This window comes from Trematosphaeria pertusa (assembly GCF_010094035.1).
Source record: "Trematosphaeria pertusa strain CBS 122368 unplaced genomic scaffold BU26scaffold_9, whole genome shotgun sequence".
NCBI classification, from domain to species: Eukaryota; Fungi; Ascomycota; class Dothideomycetes; order Pleosporales; family Trematosphaeriaceae; genus Trematosphaeria; species Trematosphaeria pertusa.
The window spans coordinates 499,510-513,876 of NW_022987220.1; the positions used below are offsets into that span (position 1 = coordinate 499,510).

At 53.3% G+C, this 14,367-nt stretch overlaps 7 protein-coding genes across 7 annotated transcripts; 5 read left to right on the forward strand and 2 right to left on the reverse strand.

Annotated features, from left to right (window-relative positions):
• The first annotated feature begins 45 nt into the window (after positions 1 to 45).
• Positions 46 to 2,062, forward strand: BU26DRAFT_459363 (MFS general substrate transporter). The gene is made up of 2 exons (XM_033825006.1): positions 46 to 57; positions 115 to 2,062. The coding sequence occupies exon 2, from the start codon at positions 510 to 512 to the stop codon at positions 2,016 to 2,018; it is 1,509 nt and encodes a 502-aa protein (XP_033682196.1). The 5' UTR covers positions 46 to 57; positions 115 to 509; the 3' UTR covers positions 2,019 to 2,062.
• Positions 2,063 to 2,832: 770 nt separating this feature from the next.
• On the forward strand, positions 2,833 to 3,982 carry BU26DRAFT_520448 (carbonic anhydrase). The gene has a single exon (XM_033829290.1). The coding sequence runs from the start codon at positions 2,893 to 2,895 to the stop codon at positions 3,715 to 3,717; it is 825 nt and encodes a 274-aa protein (XP_033682197.1). The 5' UTR covers positions 2,833 to 2,892; the 3' UTR covers positions 3,718 to 3,982.
• A 20-nt stretch (positions 3,983 to 4,002) lies between these two features.
• BU26DRAFT_597013 (phenylacetaldoxime dehydratase) lies at positions 4,003 to 5,150 on the forward strand (the record flags this gene model as incomplete). Its single annotated transcript, XM_033834982.1, has 1 exon — positions 4,003 to 5,150. The coding sequence occupies exon 1, from the start codon at positions 4,044 to 4,046 to the stop codon at positions 5,148 to 5,150; it is 1,107 nt and encodes a 368-aa protein (XP_033682198.1). The 5' UTR covers positions 4,003 to 4,043.
• A 681-nt stretch (positions 5,151 to 5,831) lies between these two features.
• Positions 5,832 to 6,729, reverse strand: BU26DRAFT_506474 (uncharacterized protein; the record flags this gene model as incomplete). The annotated part of the gene is made up of 2 exons (XM_033826913.1): positions 5,832 to 6,320; positions 6,367 to 6,729. 2 exons carry the CDS (start codon positions 6,727 to 6,729, stop codon positions 5,832 to 5,834), a joined length of 852 nt encoding a protein of 283 aa, XP_033682199.1.
• Positions 6,730 to 7,229: 500 nt separating this feature from the next.
• On the reverse strand, positions 7,230 to 8,342 carry BU26DRAFT_606203 (uncharacterized protein; the record flags this gene model as incomplete). Its single annotated transcript, XM_033835644.1, has 1 exon — positions 7,230 to 8,342. The coding sequence occupies one exon, from the start codon at positions 8,340 to 8,342 to the stop codon at positions 7,230 to 7,232; it is 1,113 nt and encodes a 370-aa protein (XP_033682200.1).
• A 1,361-nt stretch (positions 8,343 to 9,703) lies between these two features.
• Positions 9,704 to 10,767, forward strand: BU26DRAFT_552025 (S-adenosyl-L-methionine-dependent methyltransferase; the record flags this gene model as incomplete). The annotated part of the gene is made up of 3 exons (XM_033832133.1): positions 9,704 to 9,786; positions 9,843 to 10,441; positions 10,494 to 10,767. 3 exons carry the CDS (start codon positions 9,704 to 9,706, stop codon positions 10,754 to 10,756), a joined length of 945 nt encoding a protein of 314 aa, XP_033682201.1. The 3' UTR covers positions 10,757 to 10,767.
• A 1,011-nt stretch (positions 10,768 to 11,778) lies between these two features.
• Positions 11,779 to 12,894, forward strand: BU26DRAFT_566185 (uncharacterized protein; the record flags this gene model as incomplete). The annotated part of the gene is made up of 1 exon (XM_033833481.1): positions 11,779 to 12,894. The coding sequence occupies one exon, from the start codon at positions 11,779 to 11,781 to the stop codon at positions 12,892 to 12,894; it is 1,116 nt and encodes a 371-aa protein (XP_033682202.1).
• Between the last annotated feature and the right edge of the window lie 1,473 nt (positions 12,895 to 14,367).

The window sequence follows — 14,367 nt, forward strand, 5'->3', positions numbered from 1 at the left end:
GAATCCTTCACTAATTCCCGCATCGCAAATGGAGAACAAAGAGGAGGTTGAAGTGCGGTCGGTATTCTATTCATGTAGAGAGGGACTCTTGGTGCACTGACATCTCCTCCTCAGAAACGCCGTCTATAACGAGCCTAACACAATCTTTCACATTCATAGTCCACACGAACTTGTGACATCCTATAGTATATGGTACAGTGGGATTTGTTTATCCGTCCCGCTACCCCATGGGGGGACTTTCGGCTCTTCTCCGATGGTCGCACACAGGTCAACGGTCATCCAAACTCCCCAGGAGTGGGTCTCCTCGCAGCTCGCAGATTATCCCCGGCGCCCTCACGAGGATAGGCATACTCATTTCCAAAAACACGGATACAAGATGACTCGGCGTCGGAGAACTGCGCATTCCCTAACCCATAAGATGTATCTCTATCCTTCTCATGAGCAATGCTGCTCGTCTCGGACCTCCTCTTTGCTTTGATCCATCTCTTCTTTCCACTTGACGTATCGCAATGGCCACCTATCCGTCTGATAATGACCTAAGCAAGTCCGATCCTGAAGCGATCACCTCCGCGACTGAACGAGCGGAGATCGCCCCCGGTAACGACGTCTCGTACAAGCGAACGTGGTACCGCACGACCTTTTTCAACATCTCTGTCGTAGCTATCTGCGCCTTCATCGCGCCCGGTCTATGGGCTGCCATCAACGGTCTCGGAGCAGGCGGCGCAGAAAACCCGGAATATGTCAACGCTGCCAACAGTGTCATCTTCTGCCTCCAGTTCCTCATCTGCATCTTCGGCAGTTGGATCATCGCCCGAATCTCGCTGAAATGGGCCTTCGTCTCTGGCATGGTCGGATTCCCCATCTACGCCGCCAGTCTGTACACCCACGTCAAGTACGGCAACAACTGGTACCTTATGGTGGCCTGCGTCATCGATGGCGTCTTTTCCGGTATCTTCTGGCTCACTGAGGGAGCTATCGTTCTTGCGTATCCGGAGAAGCACAAGAGAGGAAGGTATCTGGCTTTCTGGCTTGCGAGCCGCATCGTGGGTCAGATGATCGGAGGTGCTGTCTCGCTCGGTGTCAATGCGAAAGCTGACATGCGCGGCCATATCAGCGTCAACACGTACCTCATATTCATCTCCATCCAAGCACTTGGACCCTTCGTCGCTGCAGCTCTCTCGAATCCCGAGAAGGTCCAACGTTCCGACAAGACTCCCGTCAAGATCATTCTTCCGCAAGATCTCAAAGTGGAACTGCGCGCAATGTGGAAACTCGTCTGCCGAAAGGAAATCCTACTCCTCACGCCAATGATATCCCAATGCGTCTTCTCCGAAGCATTCTTCTCCACCTACAATGCTACCTACTTCACAGTCCGCTCTCGCGCTCTCGCTTCTCTGGTCGCAAGTACCTGCGTCATCATTGCAAATTTCTGTCTCGGCTTCTGGCTCGACTGGCGCCGTCCGACTGTCAACACGCGCGCTATCGCAGCTTTCGTCTTCATCTACGCCTTTGAGTCGTCGCTCTACATCTACGCCATGGTAGTATGTAAGCAGTACGAACGGCGAGATGTCAGACCCACCTTCGACTGGTTGGATGACGGCTTCGGCCGCGCAGTTTGTGTCTATATCCTCATGCTCGTCGGGTTCAACCTCATGTATGACTATCTGTACTGGCTCATTGGTACGGTTAACAAGAACGGTGGCGAAATTATTCGGTTGAGTGCGATCATCCGTGGCATCGAGAGCTGTGGGCAGGCCATTTCGTACGGCATCAACTCGATCGATCAGACCAGGTTTCCGCTTTCAGGGGCTGTTGCTGTTAATATGTCCTTCTTCGCGGTTTGTATCATCCCTTCGGCGTTCGTAATCTGGAAGGTCGGAATTGTGAATGGAGTGAAGCTGCATGCCATCGTGCAGGATGAAGAGCCTGAGGATGCGGCGAGGGGAGAGGCGCAAGCGCCGGCTGGACATGCAGATGCAGTCCTGCAAGCTAAAAGAGAAGAGGCGAAGCACGCGTGATCGAATCCAGGTACGTTGTGGACGGCAGGCTTTCAACTTTCAAGTACAAGATTGAACGCATTGCGCCGTGTTTAGAGAATGCCTAGGCAATGTTAGATAAGCTACAACCTAGAAAGGCAATGAAATCTCACAATTTGACTCACACTGCCCACACCCATCCCTTTCCTTCTTCAACCCTTCAAACCGCAGACTAATAGCCATCTTGGGACGAAATTTTACCTTGACTGCGCAAAGCCGCAATATCCGTCTCTCCGGCCCGAATGCGCATCCGCCGCCTTCCGCACATTCCCCAACGAACCCAAACTCCTACTCTTCCAAACCCACACTAACAAACCTCAAAGTCCAGAAGTCTTCATCATCAAATCCATCTTCCGACCCTGCTCCCCTGCCAAGCCCAGCGCCGCCCGAACCGGAAGCCTCTTGGCGAAGCGAAATGAGCCCGCCCAAGCCACCGAGCCGTTTTCCTCCAAGATCGGCATTATTGGCTCGGCCCGAATCTCTCGGGAGCGCCAATCGCTAGTTCCGGGTTGCTGAATACGCCTACAAGGCGTTCCTGTCTTGGAAGGCGAAAACGACCATCACCGCTCATGAGCAGCATCGTCTTGGGGCTTGGCGGAATGGAGGAGGGATGACGCGTGCTGAGTGGCTAAGCTGGAGGATGGCAGGAAACGGGATCTTGGCGGTGGTGGGTGCGAGGTGATGGAGTTGGGATGAAAGAAGCGAACTTGGCGCTCTTGTGATGGAGGCCTTTTTTGGGAATAGTACTTAGCGGAGTGGATGCGGAGGTGAGCACAGGCTTCCATTTAAGATCGTCGTCTTTCCTACCGTCAGTGTCGGTTTCCTTACCAAAAGTCCAGCGTTTCCACTTTCCACGATGTTGCTTCCATCGCTCCTCGCCCTCACAGCTCTCTTGCCTCTAGGGTCAGCATGCCCTCAGCACCAAAACAACAAACTGTCGCCCCTCCGGAAACGCACCGCCGACCCTTCCGTATCCAACAACTCTTCCCCAGAATGGGCCTACGAAGCTTCGTACAACTGGCACACCATCCACCCCTCCTACTCCCTCTGCCAAAACGGGACCCAACAATCGCCCATCGCCCTCTCCCTCAGCAACGGGCTCTCCCTAAACCACGCCCCCACCTTCAACTACTCTTCCCCAGTTTCCGGTAACTTCTACAACTGGGGCTACGGGCCCGCGTTTACCGTGGCGCACGACGGAGACTGGACGACGCACCCCAGCATCAGCTACGACAATGAGACCTTGTATCTGAAAGGCTGGCACATCCACGCCCCCGCCGACCACTCGGTAGGCGGCGACCGCAGCAAGGCCGAGCTGCACCTCGTGCACGTCGACTCCTCCGGTGACGAGCGCGCCGTGCTCGCCCTGCGTCTCGACCCTGGCAATGTCGACTCGGCGTTCTTCACGCAGCTGCCTTCCTTCATCCCGTTTACGGAGCTAGACGTCCAGGAGCCGATTGAAATGGATCTCACGCCCGCAATGGAGGATGTGAAGTGGTTCAATGAGTTCTGGACGTACCAGGGGAGTCTGACGAGTCCGCCGTGCACGGAGGGGATTCGCTGGTTTGTCGCGCGGCAGATTCTTTTTGTGGGCGTTGGCCAGATGCAGGGCGTGCTGGGGGTGAGTGCGTATAGTGCGAGGGCGGAGCAGGAGGTGTGGTTGCATCGGATTAACGAGTAGAGAAAAATGATGCGCGTGGGAGGAGATGTGCTGCAAGTTGATCTTTGAGTAGAGGAGTCAAGATGTGAAGGGTGCGTGCGGGAGGCCTGATCTAATGGCCCAATCAGCGCTGTACGATCGACTAGGACGGATCTGGATGATGTGCAGATTCCCCAGGGAAACACCGTGTAACCTGCCTTGCAGGCGGGGTGTGCAGGAGGGCGCCGAACAGTTAGCGCTGTCAGTCACAGTTAAAAGTAGGAGCTTCATAGGACGTCCACAAACCCCCTCATCTCTTCGCAAGTCCTGCTCAGACGGCCTTGCACATTAACTTGCATCTCCTCAAGATGGCCTCCAGCGACGACCTCGAATCCGCAATTTCCCAACACCTCCTCCAACCTCACACAATCCCCTCCAAACCATCCTCAAAAGCCGCACCCCCATACCCCTCATACGTAAACCGCTTCCCTTCCTCCATCACAGACATCGCAATGGCCGTACTAGGCCTCCAGTACCCATCCTCCCCATCTTCTCCCACACTCCCCACACCCACCCTCACCAAATTGCTCTCCTTCGTAACATCCGGGCCCTCAGAATCCCTCCCCTCATTCTGGGAACCCAGCTCCTACACCGACGCCGGATACTTCAACATAGCCCTCATCGCATACTGGCCCTCGACCCAGGCTTTCCGTGACTGGAAAGCAGATTCCGGCTTCGGCGCATGGTGGGACGCACTGGACGCTGAAACGCTAGATTGTGGATACTTTCTCGAAGCCTTTCTACCGTCTATGGAGCGCTTCGAGACTGTGCTCTCGCGGACGGATATCCGCGAGGGATCGGCGCATATGCGCGACAGTATCAGTGGCGCGGTGAAAGAGCATGCGTATTGGGGTAGTATGCGGGATCGACTTCCAGCTGCGCAGGGCGACGAGCTGGCTGGCGAGAAGGGAGGAACGACCGCAGGAGATAAGGCGTATGGAGGAGATACAGATACATCGAAACGTAGGATCCGCATCCCCGGCCGCAAGAACCTCACCATGATCCGCTCGGGGCAAGACTGGTCTAGCACAACCCCCGAAGAACGCGACCTCTACCTCTCAACCATGCACCCGGTTCTCATCGCGGGAATGGACTTCCTCCGCGACGAAGGCGAGGCAATCGGCTGCTATAGCTGCCGCTTTATGTCGGTCCTCTCGTCTGCGACGTTTAGCGCGGATACAGAGCGCACGTTTGGCCTGGCGTACTTCGATGAGCTCGCGAGCTTGGAGACGTGGTGTAAGGGGCATAAAACGCACCTTGATATCTTTGGACGGTTTCACAAGTATGCGAAGGAGTTGGGGGAGAAGATGAAGTTGAAGCTTTGGCATGAGGTGGCGGTGTTGGAGCCGGGGCAGCAGGTGTTTGAGTATGTGGGGTGTCATGGGAAGACGGGGATGCTGGCGACGCTGGGGTAGGAAAGTGTGGGTGTAGAGAAGGTAGGGGCATCGGAGTGGTGGGATAACTGGTGATTAGCTGCTCTGGGCGTAAGTTGCGGACGTTTCTCTGCCATCGAGAAAATCGCGTTGCCTCTTCCGAGTCGTGTCCTAGCTATAGGCAGAAACCTCCAGTATGGACAATGCAGCGGGGCAGTCTTCTTCACTGGCTGCATACGCACCCTCAAACGGGCAGATTGAATTGTTCGGTGCTGCGATTATGTATTCAAGATTAACGGTATAGTGGGCTCTGCAAACAGGCAAACATTTGAAACCGGTGCTGGCGCCGACAGGCAAAATTATTCAACTTGGAGCTGAAAATTTTGCACCGGGATTCTGTACCATAGGACAAAAATGCCAATGCGCCCAACCTAGCCCAAGCAAATCCGTAACTGGTATCCATTAAACAAAGGACCGTGGGTGACATTAGTAAACCATGAAAAAACTGGATTGGGTATAATGCACTCCGTCATCTGCAACTCCAATCGAACGCAACGCGCCAACACTCCTCCAACTCCGCCTCATCCCCAATTCACTTCTCAGAAGCCAAAGTCCGAATATCATGAACGTTCCTAACGCAGTATCGCCTCGGAGCTACGGCTAAAAACGTCGATCACAGTCCTCTCATTGGAAATTCTCGCTTTGTTGGAACAGTCGTCTGGTTCATGCCCGCCAAATTCGTGCAAGATTCGCACAATAGCGGTTCACCGGCACTAACGGTGCGGCGCTGTCATACACGGGATCGTGACGACGCGGCACATAACGCGAAGGCGGTGGTTGTGGAGCTGGCTGCCCTGACACCGTGAAGATTGTGGCACGCTGGTGGCGGTATGGTGTTGCGCTTAGTGGTGCTTCTTGCCTGGCGACCGGGTAGCGTAGGGGACCTTGCGCCGGCCGTGTGTTGTATGTAGCCGTCTGATGTCGCGTGTGCAGTGGCGCATTATGCACCACTCTGGGGTCATTGTACGGGTGATGCGCTCCATCGGGTCGTGGCACGTACCGGTGTTGTTGGCCTGGGTATGCGGGTTGAGGGTTCATGTAGAATATACCGGCGGACGCTTGCGACAGAACGGCCAGAGAGTGTTCGCTGTAAGCGCCGCTCAAATCCTGCTGTCCGCGCGGTGGAAACCTAGGTAGCGGGCGGCTGTCAACCTAGAAAGGTCAGTCCCCACCGGGGATCATGTCGGAACGGACTCACCACCAAATCGCACAGGCGCGAGCGACCTAGATCATGCGCACCAGAAACCCCGCGCGACTGATCAGTCCTCCGGCCCCGGGCAGGCATCGCAGATCCATCACGTGCATTTCTGCGCCAAAGCACCGTCCCGCAATCCGGGCACTTATTCGCGCCCTCCCTTCTATCGCAGACGGCCAATCTACAGAGACAGGCCCCGCACCAGTGATTGTGACCGCATGCGATATCTGCGCGGATCGCATTGTCGAGATCGAAATGTAGGAGGCAGCTCCGGCATTGGTAGGAAATGTTCTCATTTCCTAAGACGGGCGGGAGGGCCGCAAAGGTGAGGTTGGCGACGAACTCGGTCCGCGAGGGTAGTCGCATGGTTTTTGCCTTTTCAAGATGGACTGCTGACAAGGGTGTGAGAAAGATGCGAGGAAGATTGAAGATGCGCGTTAGAAGATGTTATAGAAATGAGTAGAAAAAAATTGGTTGATTTATATGGTCGACTAGAAGGCGTTGGGCAGGCGAGAAAAATCTGCTGTAAGCGATATGGAAAGTCTCGACGGACAAAAGATAGAGTTTGCCGAGATCCATTCTATGAAAAGCATTTGGCAACTCTAACTGGAAGGCGTTCGTTGAGCCGAATTGAGATTTGGTGCGACAGTTCGGAACGTGCAGGGCTGACCAGTGGCTAGGAATGGTCAGTACCTTGGATGACGAAGATGAATGAAAATTCTGTGACGAGACTTACACAAAGGGAAACATTTACCTACAGATATCTTGATGTAATGTATTATTGATGCCTATTCGCGAAGGGGTGCACTTGAAATAAAGCGGGTCGGCGGAAGTAGAAGGAAGATCGCCTGCTTCTGTACCTGGCTCTAGAAACTTCGCCTATGACCGTTTGAAAATGGATTGCTAGTCTGGAGCAACGGGCTAAGCATAATGCGACAAACCTCTTCAGATTCAGAAGGGGCACCAGTGAACACGGGCGAGTCCTGAGATCCTGACATCTGTTGAAGATGGAGCACTTCCCGCCTCAGAGATCGCCGGAACTGAAATGAGTGGTCCAGGTTGAGATTAAAGTTAACCAGGTACCAGAAATAGGAAGTTCGCTCAAACATCATCCGCTGCTCAGTGCTCCCATTTACGATACTCAGGTTCTCAATCACGAGTAGGAAATGAATAACGAGAGTGGCTTCGTCTACGGTAGCCAGCGCCAAATAAGACTCCCGGTACTTGAAAAGTACCATAGCGGCTTTCCAGCAAAGGAGGGCAATATCAGTAGAGAGGCTGTCAGCCGGGATGAAGCTATGTAGGCTCATCATCATCTTGATCAGAGAACGAAGAGGTTCGTCGCCGAACCGCCTTTCGATGACAGGCAGAGACAAGTGGTCGTCTATACGGATGGCGGAGAATTCGATGTAGCGCAGTAGGGCGTCCGAAAACGGGCAGTCGGGATCTCGATATATGTCGCGGCCAACATTGAGCATGATACCAGTCAACAAGTGAACGGTCGCTAGGTGTGTGAAAGCCCCCGAGTCGGTGAGATTGAGGGCCGAGTAGCGGCGTATCGTGCGCCAGATGTAACCTACCAGCGCGGCGTGCTCAGCATCGGACAAGTCAGCAACCTTATCCCAGCGCTCTTTCCACATACGTCCATAGCTCATCCCTCCAAGATTTGGTATCCAGTTGGAGCCGACGTAGTATTCTTCGTATTCGTCTTCGTCTTCGTCTTCTTCGTCTTCGTCTTCGTCGTCGTCTTCGTCGTCGTCTTCTTCTTCGTCTTCTCCCGGGGAGTACATAGGATCGCGGCAATAGGGGCACGTGTGCGGAGAGGGTGCATGCTCGACGGCCTGCACGAGGCATTCTCGATGGAACCAATGCCCGCATGCAGTTCGTACGGGAAACTCTTCAGGGCTGTACGGCAACTTACAGATGGGGCAGTCCTCGTCCGGCAGAGCCAAGCTGCGGATGAAGCGTTCCTTGTCCATGGATCCGGCTATGGAGTTGAATATCTCTGGACTCAAAAGCTATGCTGTAGTGTGGAGAAGAGGTTGGCGCCTTTTGTATGCGGCCGTGCTTGGAAGCGGTTGTGCTCGCACATCGTTGGGCGCAGCCGCCCCTAGGGGATAGACGGGATCACTCCCCAAAGCCCAGGGTATAATGGAGTACACCATTCATTGTACGAGGGCAATGCATATATTTTGGGCTGTATTGTTGATCGAGTTGTGCTGCGGCGTGGCTTTCTAGCTTGGATCCGAGCTGTCCGATGGTGGAGGGGCAGGAAAGGGCGGGTATATTCGGCTCGACGACGTCGTCCCGGTGATGCAATTCCATTCTCGCGGTATAGTGAATGAAATGGTGTTTATACAGTTATTGTGCCTACTCTCGCGATGGAATGTGCTGTGGTGCTGGTGGTTGCAAGCCTGGAGTGCACACGTAAGCAAGCTCAATCCGGCTTAGCGTTCCGGGCTTATCGATAGCGTACCTAGGAAAACCCATCTTCGGCCTCGTCCTGGTCATCATCTTCGGCTTCGTACATATTGTCTATATATTGGCTCTGGCAAGTTCCAACGCGGATGAATGAGCGCTTCGAAAATGTGGCGAACGTCGCCTAGGAGCTACGGCTCTCGATGGGATCGGCCACCCAGTTATGATACGTCATTGCAGTTCCCGCCAGACATACTTGGAACACTGGGACTAGATGAGTGAGAGGTATTTGGGACATGGTTTATACTAGGACGGGGTTCATACGAAGCTCACACGTGGACAAACACGTCAGCAATCGAGAAGAAACCAGAATGGAGATCCGAATCAAGGAGAAAAGCACGTTTGACGCTGATACAAACACCGTCCGCTTCAACTTCGCGCTTCATTCCGGCTACAGTTACTCAGCACTTCAGGGGTCCGGCGTCCAAAACTGCACGCCTAATATTTAGGGTTAGTCAGATGGTAAAGGGATCAGCACAACCCCTCACGCTTCTCACGTTGCACCCCACTACGATTTTCCGGCACTTTCTGCGGGACGGGCGTAAGCTTATTTGTGGTAAGCTTGTGTACGAGAATGCTTGTCTAGTGATGCTTTTCGGTAAGGTTCCTGATCTCAAACCTAGCGTTGATGGCACGTTGATTTGCATTTCTAGCAATCTGCCATATGCGGTCACCTCGGATTCCTGGGAGGTCTCCACATTGTCATCGTCATGATGTATCCACCCTTTCTCTTTTATCTTCTTATCCAGGGAAGGCCTAAGAGGGGCTTTCGGGGTATAAAAGACTCCCTCATTTGCAGCGGAGAAATTGCATTGCCCAAAGAATCCCACAATTCTTCATCCTCCACAGATAGCAACTCACAATGGCGACCACCGAAACATATCCTCAACCAAAAGACCGCCGCTACCACAGCGTTAAGGGAGCACAATATACTCTCCCAAACGAGTACGTGATCCATAATGGACCCCTCCATAGCTTTTGCACTACTGACCTCGCTTTAGTGATCCAGAGCATGTGCGCCTCGAAACCCAAGCGGTCCATCTCTCTGCCTTGATGTCCGATAAGATAATCCATTCAACCCTACGCTCTCAACCTAGCAAAATTCTTGACGTAGGATGTGGCACCGGCGTCGTCACCACCGCTCTTGCTACGCGATATCCCACTGCTCGGGTGTTCGGTCTTGATCTTACACCTGTTCCGAACATCCTTGGACGTCAGGTCCCCAGCAACATTGAGTTCGTCCAAGGCGATATCTTGAACCTGGATAATGGTCAGACGCCAAAAGATAGTGGTCTGGCGCTCGCATCCCCAGAGCGCACGGGCATGGAAGCGATCAGAAACGGCCACTTCGACTTGATTTACTCCCGGCTCCTTCTATGCGGCCTTTCAGACTGGCCTGGATACCTGCGCACAGCGGCTTCTCTACTAGCTCCCAATGGCTGGGTGGAAGTGCATGACATGGATTGGATCTGGTACGATGAGTCTAGCAATGCTATCTCTGACAAGTGGGAGTGGCTCAAGGTGCTTCGGAAATCAGCGGAGGACCGCGGACTCGACTTTGAATGCGGGAGCAGGGCTGCAGGCTGGATGAGAGACGCAGGTCTGTCTATCCTATTCCGTCTTCTTGATTCACTCACTAATGTTACGTGTAGGCCTAGTTGACATTAGAGTGGAGGAGTACTACTGGCCGTTCGGAGGAGAATGGGAAGAAAGAGAGGAGATGAAGCAATTCGGAGAGTACGTGGCGACGGAGATGCCGAGAATGTTCATGCATGTCATTCTCAAAGTCAACGAGAGACATGGGTATACGGAAGAGCAGGTTGGACGCTGGCAGGAGCAGATGCGCGAGGACTTCAGGCCGGAGAAGGGGAAGCATTGGAAGTTCTATGTCACGTGCGGGAGGCGCTCGGCTTGATGACCTCCTGCGTTGTAGCTGTGTCCGTAACGAAAGCGAACGGTACAGGTTCTAAGGGCAGCCAACAAACGATGTCTTGGAGATCGAACATGATCGATAAATTGTCTGGTTTTTCTTTCATTCCTCACCCTTCACTCCCAAGTCGCAAGCTTGGAAAATGCAAGCCCGAGTGTAGAATGAGATTTTCACGTGAACTCATAAGGGCTTAGGCATCAGTTGGGCATCAGCGTGTTTTGGACTCACTTCTGTTCCGAGGTTGAGACGCGATCGCGCCATGGGACGCATCTCCTCAGCCATCAACCTTCTCGTCTCCACAACCCTTGCATCAACGCAAGCTTCTCTCTCCTCAACATCATATCTTCGCAAAATTATCATTAACTCGCAATCCCGAGAACGGTAGCCCGCTAACTGGACTTGGGAGTAGCAGGTCCGGACCGGTTCCAGAAAGATAACCTCGAATGCACTGAAGCACGCTCGATGGAAGATTTCACGATCGGAACGAGAAGATATCTTGCGATAAAACGTGGCCTCTAGATAAGCAGCTACAATTGATTGAGGGGGATGGTAAGCTTTGGTGGTCTGCCAAAGCTCGACATGATTTCAGTCAGAGTTCGGCCGAACTACACCAACCGTAAAAGACCGAGGGCTTATGCAATCTCTCGCAATGCACAATGCCATAGGAGAGACGGCAGAGTAATCTCTGTGGAAGTGTAGCCGAGGCATCCATATTTGATCGTGTACCTAGGTAGTCGCTAAGCACCAAATGTAGCTCGGTGAGGTCTAGCAAGGGTGGCATATTCTGAGTAACTACATCGTACAGTAGAAACCGAATAAGGCGACCATGAAGGCATTTACTGCATTGTTTGAGTACTACCCCCCTTCTTCCCTTTCCTCCAAAACTGTATCAGGAGCCCGGCTCCCCACGAAAACATTATTTTATGCACAATGGGCGAGCTTGCATATATGTTCCGGATTCTCTTCAAGCATTTCGAGCCAAACCATTCGCAGATCCGCCACCCAACATGTCTTTCCGCACGCTTCCAACGAAAGGCCAGTTCCTCAGCCAGCTCATCAAGCCCGCCAAATGTACGCTTTGCGACGTGGCGTTTAACGCCAGCAACCACAAGCCAGTCACGGTGCCATGCATGCATCAACATCAGTTTGGCCACCAGTGCTTAAGGAAGTGGCTTGATAGGAATCTTGATTGCCCCACTTGCCGTATGCCCTTATATAATAATAGCCAACCTAGCGATCTTGAAACCTTTTCGGAAGGAAGCATCATGCCGACGACGTCAGCGGAAGGGCGAAACACTAGAACATCTGCGGCCAACGCCTCCGCGACCTTGCCGGTCGCGGTCTCGAACAACATCAACCCTTGGCTTTGGGAATTGTCAGTAGGACAAGATGAGCACTGGGTTTCTATGTTCATCCAGAGCCTCTGGAACGGCGTCCGCGACAGGCTCCTCCACCCGCTCCACCACCCCGAAAACGACACACAACAAACCTTCGACGATATCATCGGCAATACACAGGCCCAAGCAGGATTCTTGGTCCGCGTGTTCGGCGAGCTTGTCGAAATGAAGCTCTGCAAGACAAGCGACGAGTTCTACCGCAACGTTACGTTTCATCTCCGGGAATGTGGTTTCTCACCCGAAAGCCGAGCGCTGTGCATCCCATTGTTTGCTCTAACTAAGCTGTTGGTCTACATGTGCAGCACAATGGGTTACATCCACGCCATGCCCAGCGCCTTCAGCTCACACCTTCTCCTCGAATTCAACACCATCACGCACTTCTCTGGCGAGCTGAGTTGGGAAGCATGGGAGCGTGTATCGCGCTCGAAGAACCATCGCGATAAGAAGATCCTCCGCTGGTACAGCTTCGTGCTTGCCTATCACGTCTCGTACAATGAGAAGATGGAGGCTTTTTCGAAGGAGCCAGAGGAGACAGTGAAGCATATGGGAAGGTACTGGAAGGGTGAGCCGAGCAAAAAGTTCGCTATGGTGGTCGCTGGTGTGGCGGTGACTTGTTGTAATTGGGATACCGAAACCGGGGGACAGATCAGGCATTTGAAGTTGCCGGTTGGGGAGGTTAAGTATCGGTGGGGTAGGGCGTGGGCTTGGGCTAATGCTGAATACTAGTGTTACAACTTGGCTGCAGGACTGAGCACGAGCTAGACCGGGCGACCCTCGCGCATTTCCAGGAAATTAGCTGTCTAGTCCATGGAAAGAGCGCTGAAGCTAACTTGGCGAGCCAATGAGATGGCGGTACCATAATTGATTCTCGGTTAACAGCATTGTAACTCAGGTTTCGTTTCGTATCTAAGTTCGCTTAAAGTTCTAATCCTCACAAACTGTTGGCGACGCTAACCATGGTTCTTGAGCTACAGAAGTTTGCAGCACATCTCTCTGTGACCTCTTGACAATTTACCAATTCCACGACTCTGCGGCTTTGTATCCTCCACGCTCATCTTCTACCTAGCGATACCCACCATCAGTGCGCTCTGTAATCCCAAAACTCTCCGACTCCAGCTCGAATACGCCAATATGACCGCGCCACTCAGAACCAAGCAAGACTACCTCAACTCTGGAATCCTTCCAGGAGAATGCTCCATATGCAGAGAACCTTACGGTCCCTTGGATAAGTGCCACGACTGTATCCAACTGGAACCCTGTGGGCATCAATTCGGCGACTCCTGCGTCCGCCACTGGCTAAAGAACGCCAATACCTGCCCATACTGCCGGACTCCGCTTTTCAAGCAGCCCCCGACGACAACCTTGCCCATCCGGCCCCCTTCTCCTACCATGCCTGTAGAAGAGGAGCGAAATCCACAACTCGACCAGCCCTCCGAGCAACCCAACCAGCAGCACGTCTCTCCTCCATCAAGACTCCAGCACCCTGCCATGGGCCGTAACGGCATCTGGGCGACAATGATATTGCAAATCATTGTCTTGATGTTAATCGCCATTGGTGGCCTTCTGAGTATGGCCATAACTATCGGATTGGGTGTTGTTGCCTGGTTCGTGGCTGTAGTGCGCTGCAGAACCTTGGTGGAAGAACTTGGCAGCTTTGTGGCCTATTTTGCGCCGCTTTCAGGAATGTATTGAAAAGTGGAGGTTCAAGAACTCAGGGGTGGGGCGAAGAGGGAATTCACCATTGTAGCTAGACGAGCTCGGGAGCTATCGTTGGTCCTAGTGCGCTCTTTGACATTCACACATTTTCCTTCAGGAAATGGGGAAACTCGTCGATTTCACTCAGCACTACTGCTTACCGCACATCCAACCCCCGGGCATCTACTCTCTGCGGACCCTATTTCATCCTGGCCTGCGGTACCACAAAACTCCCTCTTCGACACCACCTACCTAGGCTCTCGCCACACCATGACCAACCAACTCCCCACAAAAGGCCACTTTCTCGCCTCCGGAGGCATCGAATCTGGCGAATGCACGATCTGCATGGAGCCTTACAACGCCAAGCATCACAGCTGCGTGCAATTCTCACACTGCGGGCATCAGTTCTGCAGAACCTGCTTGCACACGTGGTTGGATCGCAACAACACCTGCCCGAAGTGTCAGACAGAACTGTTCAAGATGGAAGTTCATGCTATGCCTGTC